At 45.4% G+C, this 10,314-nt stretch overlaps 1 protein-coding gene across 3 annotated transcripts; it reads left to right on the forward strand.

The window, feature by feature from the left end:
• The first annotated feature begins 389 nt into the window (after positions 1–389).
• Hmgb1 (high mobility group box 1) lies at positions 390–5,142 on the forward strand. 3 transcript variants are annotated; one of them, XM_070003031.1, is made up of 5 exons: positions 390–523; positions 2,656–2,816; positions 2,975–3,120; positions 3,438–3,612; positions 4,512–5,142. In XM_070003031.1, the coding sequence occupies exons 2-5, from the start codon at positions 2,667–2,669 to the stop codon at positions 4,686–4,688; spliced, it is 648 nt and encodes a 215-aa protein (XP_069859132.1). In that variant the 5' UTR covers positions 390–523; positions 2,656–2,666; the 3' UTR covers positions 4,689–5,142. The 3 variants fall into 3 exon arrangements, with proteins under 3 accessions (XP_069859132.1, XP_069859131.1, XP_069859130.1); XM_070003030.1 differs by lacking the exon at positions 390–523 and adding an exon at positions 1,837–2,376; XM_070003029.1 differs by lacking the exon at positions 390–523 and adding an exon at positions 1,837–2,330.
• The last annotated feature ends 5,172 nt before the right edge of the window (positions 5,143–10,314 follow it).

Genomic DNA, 10,314 nt, shown 5'->3' on the forward strand with positions numbered 1-10,314 from the left:
TGTGGGGTAAGAAGGGGGGGGAGGGCCTGTGGGTATCTCTTTTGCCTGAGGAGTTGGGGACACTTGTGGAAAAGTCAGGCCCTTTTCGCTCCGGCGGCCGCTCCGGTGTGGGGCTGGCTTGGGTTAGACACATGCACACTTACACCATAGAGCTCTGCTTTCCCGTAGCAGCTGCTGCCTCTGCCTCTGCCTCTCCCGCCTCAGCCTCTTTGCCCGGCATACACACACTTTCAGATTTGCGCGCTGTTTCAATCCTTGATGACGTGTCCCCGGAGACAGCCAATAGCAAACGGGCTCTGGTCAGGACAATGGGAGGTATCGGACCAATGAGCGAGCCCGGTGAGTTGGCGGTAGCCAATAGGAGCCGCGCTGGCTGGAGAGTAATGTTACAGAGCGGAGAGAGTGAGGAGGCTGCGTCTGGCTCCCGCTCTCACAGCCATTGCAGTACATTGAGCTCCATAGAGACAGCGCAGGGGCAAGTGAGAGCCGGACGGGCACCGAGCGACTCTGTGCCTCGCGGAGGGTGAGTGTGAGGTAGCGCCGCGGCGGGGAGAGCGCCTCCGGAAGCTCCTCAGCCCGCGCGGCGGTCGGATCCCCGCGGCCGGGAGCCGGCGGGTCAGGCTCCACACAAAGGCAAATGAGGGGGGACCGTGGGGGGAACTGCGCACGGAGCGAGGCTCCGCCGGGCGCCGGGGACGCTGCCCCGCGCCGAGCCCCGGCCCTCGGACTGCCCGCGGCGGCGCGAGCCCCGCGCCCCGCGACTTTCCACCCGCGGCGGCGTCCTCGCTGACGAGAGCAAAAAAAAAATTTTATTTTTTTCGTCAAAAAATTTTTTTCGGACGTGTTTGGAGCCCGTGGGCCGCGCGCCGGGGCGGACGGCGTGCGCGGAGCGCGGCCGGGGCGGCGGGGCCGGCGGCGGGCGAGCGCGGCGGCGGCGCTTCCCGGCTGCATTGGCGGCCGCCGCAGCGAGCCCAGAGCCAACGGGGAGCGCAGCGGGCCGGCCGGGGCCGGGCGAGGCGGGCGGGCGGGGCAGTGCTGCGGGCGAGGGCGGCGCGGGTGGGCCGGGGGCGCCGGTGCGGGCCCCGCGCGGCCGGGGCGCGGCGGCGGCGGCGGGGGGGAGCGGCGCCGCTGCGCTCGCTGGAACATGGCTGACTCGGGCCCGGCGCTGCTGGCTGGGAGAGAAAACAAGGCGGGCGGCGGGCGGGCGGGCGGGGGAGCTGGGCGCAGCAGTTCCGAGGCAACTTTTTTTTTTTTTTTTTTTGCCTCTCTCTTTTCACAGCCCCGCGTTCTGCGTGCGGGGGCGGCGGGGCGCGCGGGCCGCGCGGAGGGAGACGGGGAGCGGCGGCGGCGGCGGCGGCGGTGGGCCTGGCGGGCCGCCGGGGGGAGGGGGAGGGGAGGGAGGCCGGGAAGGAGGGAGGGGAGGGGCGCGCGGAGCGGGAGGGGGAGGGGGAGGCAGGCTCGGCGCGCGCGCCCCCCGCCCCTCCCTCCCTCCCCTCCCCCGGCCGTCATGGCGGGTGTGCGCCGCGCGCGCCCCGCCCGCCGCCGCCTCGCACTCACGCGCACACACACGCGTACACACACACACACACACATACACACACACACAAAGGGAAGAAGGAGCCATGTTCGCGCTCGCCCTCGCGGCGGCGGCGGCGCAGGCGGGGAAGACGCGCAGCGGCCATTCCGTGCGCCGGCCCCGGGCGGCCGCGGGCGGAGCCAGCCCCCATTTCGAGCGGGGTTTTTCTCTCCTGACAAAATGGGGGCGGCGGCGCGGGCCTTCCGGGCGCACGTGGCGGCCGCGGATCGGCGGGGGGGGGGGGGTCCCGCCGGCCGCCTCCGCCGCCCGCCCGGCTTGGCGCTCTCGCCTCGGCCTACAGTGTCTCGGGCGTTCCCCGACGCGGGTGGCACCCCAACTTTTTTAAACGAGTCCCGAAACTGCGAGGGTGGGGAGGGAGGGGAGGCGACCGCAGCGGCTTTTGTCCCTCATCCTTGTTTACTGGGAGAAACTTCAGACCGGACGTGTGCAGTGAGCAAGCCCGCGCCGGCGCCCGGGCGATCGGAGGCCCGGCCGCTCCCCGGCCCGCGCCCGCCTCCCTCCCTGCCAACTTCGCTGCCACGAGGGGACTTTTTTTTTTTTTAAGTAACCGGGAAAACTTTTCGCTGCACAGTGGCTGCTTTTTTGTCTTTTTTTTTTTTAATCGTTTGGAAGACGATCCGTTTAGGCGCCTCTCTCTAGTTATTACAAATCCACAAATTGGCAACCCGAGTGCTTTGGATCTCTGACTTCGTTGGTTAGGATGTCTTTGGAGATGAGATTGTTTAAATGACCGGTGAGACACTCAGAACAGGCCTGAGCCTCGGAGATGGGGAATGTGTGTGAGTGCCGCCTGGACTTCTTGAGATTACACTTTTTGTTGTTGTGGTCTTGGGGGGGGAAGGGTTGGGGGTTTTTTGTGTTGGTTTTTCTTTTGTTTGTTTTGTTTTTGGCACAGCCACTTCTAGGAATTGACTTATCATTGCCATGTCTGGCTTTTATGGGAGCTTAGTTGTCACTGCTATATTAAATGGCCAGTACCCTGGTTTTCATTCACTCCCTAATCATTTGAAGCTCTTGTGGTACTTGAGTTGCTAACATCAAATGCTTATTTTACTTAGAAAAACTAAACATGGGCAAAGGAGATCCTAAGAAGCCGAGAGGCAAAATGTCATCATATGCATTCTTTGTGCAAACTTGCCGGGAGGAGCACAAGAAGAAGCACCCAGATGCTTCCGTCAACTTCTCAGAGTTTTCTAAGAAGTGTTCAGAGAGGTGGAAGGTAAGAGGGCTTAAGACATACTAACAGGGTAATAAGCAGTTAATAATTATTTCTGAATTAGGATTGGAAAGGCCTAACTGGCCAATAACACAAGACTATTTATATAGCAAAGGACACTTTTTAAGTCATTTTAATATTTCTGCCTACTTACAATATAGACTATGTCTGCTAAAGAGAAAGGGAAATTTGAAGATATGGCCAAGGCAGACAAGGCCCGTTATGAAAGAGAAATGAAAACCTACATCCCTCCTAAAGGGGAAACAAAAAAGAAGTTCAAGGATCCCAATGCACCCAAGAGGCCTCCGTAAGTATCTGACTTTATTTTCAAGACTTTTTTTTTTTCATAGTAGAGTCAGGAATTTTGTGTGCAAACTCCCTAAGTTTAGAGTTTAGAGTGTACTATTTCTTACTAATAACTCTTGAATTATTTATATTTAAATATTATATATAAAGTTGATGTTGTATTGGAGTGTTAAACTCTGAGCATACTAATTGTAAGTTGTGATATTTACACCCTGCCCAACTCATAGTGGCAGGTTTTATATAGCAAAACTAGACATACTGCATATATTGCTTATTTTTGTGATTTGTTAGTGTACATCAATAAATTTTGTTTTTTAGTTCGGCCTTCTTCTTGTTCTGTTCTGAGTATCGCCCTAAAATCAAAGGGGAACATCCTGGCCTGTCTATTGGTGATGTTGCAAAAAAACTGGGAGAGATGTGGAACAACACTGCTGCAGATGACAAGCAGCCTTATGAAAAGAAGGCTGCGAAGCTGAAGGAAAAATATGAAAAGGTATGAAGTGTGTGGGTTTCCTTGATAGAAAGCTGAGACGTTGGGTGACAATAAAGTTTGAGAAACGGTAGTTTTCATATGACAGGTATATTGACATCAATTTGTTTGATAAAAGATGGGAGGACCAGATAGTTTATTTTATGTAATTCCATGTGGAGGAAACTCCAGATATTTAAGCTGGTTTTGTTTCATTCCTTGGTATCTCAAATTTGTATCTCAAGTTTCTGTAGCTGCTTTTGAGTCAAAAGTGTTGTATTTTGAGATGTCAAGTGTACAGTACAAAAATAGGCTGCAAAATGTATTGTTGCTCTGTTTTTTCATAAACATTTATTGATGTATTCATTTCCCTCAGGTAGTCCCAAAAACAGTACTAACGAATTAAAATTTGTCTTCCAAACTTGATAGTTAAAACACATGCTTTAAATTGAGATATTAAATACTTTGTTCCTTTAGTCATTTCTTCTGAGAAATAACCTTTTCTAAAAGTTTCTTAATTATGGGCTAAACTGGCAGATTGCTTTTTTTTTTAAGCAAGATAGATTTCTACTGTGTGTTAGGGTCTGGCAGCATGAACCTGTAGAGTACTTTTTTTGCATTCAGAAGGTGGCAGTGTCTACCCTTTAATCAAAGTCTCCACATTCTAGCTTTAATAAAGCAAGAGTTAGGAAGTGGTACATAATTGCACCTCGGTGAGGCGTAGCATTGTACGTATTAGACCATAGTTTTGTAGCTGCCGTGTAGTATTTTTATGTACATTTTTCCAAGTTGTGTTTGTGAAGATGAAATGGTTGCTGTTTTAGTGTACCAGGGATTGAGGTTTTTCATAAAGTCTTGTGTTCAATTTCTCCTTTTACTTAACAGTTTTTCCTTCCTATTGTTTTCTCCCTTTACTTTGGAAGGATATTGCTGCCTACCGAGCTAAAGGAAAGCCTGATGCAGCAAAAAAAGGAGTTGTGAAGGCTGAAAAGAGCAAGAAGAAGAAGGAAGAGGAGGAAGATGAGGAAGATGAAGAGGACGAAGAGGAGGAGGAAGATGAAGAGGATGAGGATGAAGATGAAGAGGATGATGATGAATAAGTTGGTTCTAGCGCAGTTTTTTTTCTTGTCTATAAAGCATTTAACCCCCCTGTACACAACTCACTCCTTTTAAAGAAACAAAATTGAAATGTAAGGCTGTGTAAGATTTGTTTTTAAACTGTACAGTGTCTTTTTTTGTATAGTTAACACACTACCGAATGTGTCTTTAGATAGCCCTGTCCTGGTGGTATTTTCAATAGCCACTAACCTTGCCTGGTACAGTATGGGGGTTGTAAATTGGCATGGAAATTTAAAGCAGGTTCTTGTTGGTGCACAGCACAAATTAGTTATATATGGGGACGGTAGTTTTTTCATCTTCAGTTGTCTGACGCAGCTTATACGAAATAATTGTTCTGTTAACTGAATACCACTCTGTAATTGCAAAAAAAAAAAAAGTTGCAGCTGTTTTGTTGACATTCTGAATGCTTCTAAGTAAATACAATTTTTTTTATTAGTATTGTTGTCCTTTTCATAGGTCTGGAATTTTTCTTCTTAAGGGGAAACTAGTCTTTTGCTTTTGCCCATTTTGGATCACCTGAATTACTGCAGTATGTATCTCTTCATGGAGTTAGCTGACAAACTTGTCTCCACACCCTAAAAATCGTAATGGGGGTAATAAAAGTTAAATTGACATTTTCACCATAACTGAAACTAATATCTCTCAAGTTTTACATTGGCCCCACTTAGATTTTACAAAGTGAATAATCAGTTCTATTCACAGCATGGGATTATTAGAATTAAGCAATTTGAAAGTCTGTCCTTGAAGGACTAGTAGAAAACTATAATCTTTACAGGAGGACTCTGTTCTTTAACTCCCATTACCATGTAATGGTAGTTACATTTAGCAGTACCCACATGAACGAAGACCTGAGAGTGTACACCCAAAAGCGTGAGCTTAAAATGCAAGACTTGGGGGTTTTTTTTGTTGACATTAGTCCCAGGGAAAGTGGTGGCTATGCGTGCCCTTTCTCTTTTATCTGCCCAGGAAACTTTGAGACTCTGTTAGAAGTACTTTAATGAATTGGACCAGTTTTTAAGTTAATGCCACATTTAAAATAGGGTAAATTTCCCTATATTGTGGTTTTCCCCTTTATAAATGAAAGACAAACTTTGCATTGTAGTGCAAGTTACCCAATTTGTTTGAGTTTTTTTTCCCAGACTTAGCCATTCAAGTCATGTTTATCTGCTTAGCAGTTTAGGGAACAATTTGGCAATTTCATGGGTTTTTTTGAGATAAATCGTTTTCTTAAAGTGCCAGTGTTTTAAAATAGCCTTCTTGTCATTTTACCCGCTTTTGTGATGGAGTGCTGTTTTGTTATATAATTTGGATTCTTTCCATTTGCATTTGTTAATGTAATTTCAGGAGGAATACTGAACATGAGTCCTGGATGATACTAATAAACTAATAATTGCAGAGGTTTTAAATACTAGTTAAGTGGCTTTCACTTGAGAATTTTAAGATTTTGTTGCTTCCAATAATACTTTCTGGCAATGCTTAAATAAGTATTTAGGGCTGGCAAAATTTTGCCCTTTAAAATATGCTTATAAATAGGTAGGTTAATGGATTTGTCAAACATTCCAGGTACTCTCAGGATGTTAGATGTGGAAAAACTAAATTTGAGAAAATTTGCAAGAAACAAGTCTAAAATTTAGTGAGTAATTAAGATTCAAAGGTCTTATCAGTTTTATAATTCAAAGGAAAAACTCAGCAGGCCACAATTGTTACAAAAATTTTAGTCTTAGAGAATAAATGAATTAATCTGATTTAGATGGAAATTTCTCCTTTGGCTAGAGACTAAGACGTGGATTTCTGATCCATTGATAAATGAATAGTGAGTGCCCGTAGGAAACTTCTTTGAAATCTAGTGGGTTTGTTGGGACAACTGCTCTTTTATGTTAATGGTTTGGGCTTTAGATCTTGACTAGAAAACAAGGACATAAAACCATCAATCTGAAAACAGTTCTTTCAGTGTCCAAACAACCCCCTGAGATACGGATGGGTTTACAGTGAAAAACCATGTGAGTAAACGTGACAAAACAATCTCCTAACTTGCTAGTGAAGGCTGAGTATTTGGGTAACAATTCTGATCTTACAAGAAACTAATTCATCAAACAGAATTGTATTACTTTGTGTACTACATCATGCAAGTTTTAAATGACAAAAGAGAAAGTACCCTTTTAACAGTCATTCCAGAGATCCTCACCGCCTAACTTGAAAACAAGACACCAAATTTGTGAATTAAAAATAGGGCTACTATCTAGATCAAGGAGGTCACTTAGTCTAGGAGAAAAGCATGCAACCTTTCCTTACAGGGCCTGTGATAGAGACAGTTGGCATATGATAGCGTAGTTTTACTTCAGCTTCGCATGCGTGTGACCCATTGGCCAGCATTTGGCTGTCTTAGTAAGGAACTGTGATGAGTCAGTATTTTTCATTTATATTTTGTGCTATTTTTCATATGACCCTAGGAATACTTTATAATAGTAAAAAGCCAGAAAATTTGGATATCCAAAAAAAGATACAAGATGGTTCATTTTCTTTTACCTTTTAAGAGTTTTACATATTTTCCTGCCCAGACTAGCTTGGAACCATGATCCTCAGATCTCAGCCTCCTGAGTAACTTGGCAGACAGCCATCAGTGCCTGGCTAATCCAAGAAATTCTTTTTTGTTAGTCATGGGGTTTGAACTCTGGGCCTACACACAGTCCCGGAGTTCTTCAGCTCAATGTTAGCACTCTACCACTTGAGCCGCAGTGCTACTTTCTCTTTTCCTATCTTCTAGCAAAGCACTTCCAGAACTTGGAAAATTCCCTAGGACTCAGCTAAGTTCCCAGGAATAAGGCAAAATGTTAGCTCTGTTGTAGGAATGGCACTATTTCCTAAAACAGTAACAAATGCAAACCTCACAGCACAATTTAGTAGCCCCACATTTCTAGTATGTCAATTTAAACCATACCTGCCAAGAGGAGATATAATCACTTGGGCCTTTACAAATGTCCATTGGTTTGAACTTATTTAAATAGCTGGATTTATTGGGCAGCCATTGAAAAGGAGAAATTAATAACAGATCTGTAATCCTATGAAAATAAACCTGAGGAATGGTTGGGCTAAAGTGTGTGGGGACAAATGCAGTAAGGGAAAATGATGGCAGGCCAGGGTGTAAGTACAGTAGAGGGGGTGCTGGTTCATAAAGACCTGCGTTTGATCTCTAATACTCAAAGGAGAAGGGGGAAAGAACAGGCTTTTTGGTGATGGCTCATGCTTGGAATCCTAACTGCTCAGGAGTCTGAACTCAGGATCATGGTTCAAAGTCAATTGGGCCAAAAAGTTCATGAGAATCATATTTCCAACTAACCAGCAAAAGGCCAGAAGTAGAGATGTGGCTTCAGTGGTAGAGCATCAGCCTTAAAAAGCTAAGAGAGGCTGGGGAGGTGGCTCAGTGGTAGAGTGCTTGCCTTGCATGCATGAGGCCCTGGGTTCCATTCCTCAGCACCACATAAACAGAAAAAGCCAAAGTGGCACTGTGGCTCAATAGGTAGAGCGCTAGCCTTGAGCTGAAGAGCTGAGGGACAGTGCCCAGACCCAGAGTTCAAGCCCCACAACTGACCAAAAGAAAAATCTAAGGGAGAGAGTTTACACACTGAGTTCAAGCCCCAGTATCAGCAAACACACACATATGCACAAATATGAAAATACAGAAAGAAAAATCATGGAAAGGGGAGTTAGATCCTTAATTATTTCTTTGGCTGTATAATTAAGTGTGCCTAGTGTTCCATAGCACAATTTCATTTCCTTACATATACCAATTCAAGCTCTTCTATGATTTTGTCATTTCTAATAATGCTGAAGTGAACAGCTGTACAATTCTCAGGTATAGATACCTAGAAGTAGAATTGCTGGGTCAAAACATATTGAACATTTTGGCAAATACTGGTAAGTTGCTCCTCAAAAAATGATAATGCTGAAATATTTAAACAATGACAATGCCACATCTCTAGTCCGGCATTATGCTAGTTAACTGGAGATCCAGTCTCAGACTTTCCTGCCAGCATTGGTTTTGAACGATGATCCTTATGTCTCAGCCTTCTGAGTAGCTAGGATTACGGGAGCAACTGGCACCCAGTCTGAATCAGACTTTTTTACTGGGAAAGAAAATGACAGGGAGGATGACTGATCAAAATGCATTTTATACATAAATAGACCTGTAAAATTGACACACCCTTGTACAACTTGTGTGTGTGTGTGTGTGTGTGTGTGTGTGTGTGTGTGTGTGTGTGTCTTGAACTCGGCCTGGGTGCTTTCCCTGAACTTTTTGGCTCAAGGATAGTACTGTAGCAACTGAGTCACCTCAGCTCTACTTCAGGCTTTTTGGTGGTTAACTGAAGATGAGTCTCATGGACTTTCCTGCCTGGGCCAGCTTCAAACCATGATTCTTAGTAGTTAGAATTACAGGCATGAACTGCTTGTACCTGGCTTGATGATGATTTTTTTTTTCGGGGTGTGTGGGGGGGGGGGTCGGTCATGGGGGCTGAACTCTGGGCCTGGGCATTATCAGCTCTTCAGTGCCCTACCACTTACGCTACAGCAGCTTTTTTCTGCTTATGTGGTACTGAGGAATCAAACCCAGGACCTCATGCATGTGAGGCAAGCACTCTACCACTGAGCCACCTTCTCAGCCCTGATGATGATTTTTTTTTAACTACTTATTTTTTTTAGCACCATGAAAAAAAAATCATTTAAAAGATCAGCCAGGTTAATTTCCAATTAACCACAAAAATCAGAAAGTGGAGCTGTGGCTAAAGTGGTAAAGTGCTAGCCTTGAACAAAAAAGCTCAGGGACAGGGTTATTGGATTTCATTAGAGATCATCTTATATAATGTTCTAAACTGGGCACTGGTGGCTCACACCTGTAATCCTACCTACTTAGGAGGCTGAGAGCTGAGGATCGTGGTTCAAAGCTAGTCCAGGCAGGAATGTCTGTCAGACTCTTATCTCCAATAAACCATCACAAAACTGGAAGTGGCATTGTAGCTCAAGTGGTAGAGCACTAGCCTTGAGCTGAAGAGCTGAGGGACAGTGCCCAGGCTGAGTTCAAGCCCCATGACTGACAAAAAAAAAGTTCTAAATGTAACCAGATACAAAAATTCCTAAAATGATGGCTGCAAATGTCTTTTATCTCCAGCACTCAGGAGCAAGGAATGATCTTGAGTTTGAGGTTAGCCTAGAGTACACAGTGAGATTGGGTCAAACAAAACAAAACACCCAGCCTAGTGCTGGTGGCTCATACCAGTAATCCTAGCTACTCAGAAGGCTGAGATCTAAGGATCCTGGTTCAAAGCCAGGTTGGGCAGGAAATTCTATAAGCTTCTTATCTCTATTTTTTTTTTAATGGAAGTGTGGCTCAATGGTAAAGCAGCAGCTTTCAGCAAAAGAAAAAAAGAAAGGGAAAGAAAAAGAAAGCAAAGGCAAAAATAACAAACTTAATTCCTAAAATTGTTGGATGTAGAAAGATATTCCCTGAAGGTAAAGAAAAAATTCTCCATTGCCACACTCTCAGGTGCTGGTGAAGAACCCAACGAAGATTCAGTAAGAATGAATCACCTCACAGCTGATGTAGTTCTGTAC

The sequence above is a fragment of the Dipodomys merriami genome, unplaced genomic scaffold (assembly GCF_024711535.1).
Source record: "Dipodomys merriami isolate MVZ:Mamm:240054 unplaced genomic scaffold, mDipMer1.0.p SCAF_6, whole genome shotgun sequence".
In the NCBI taxonomy this organism is placed as follows: domain Eukaryota; kingdom Metazoa; phylum Chordata; class Mammalia; order Rodentia; family Heteromyidae; genus Dipodomys; species Dipodomys merriami.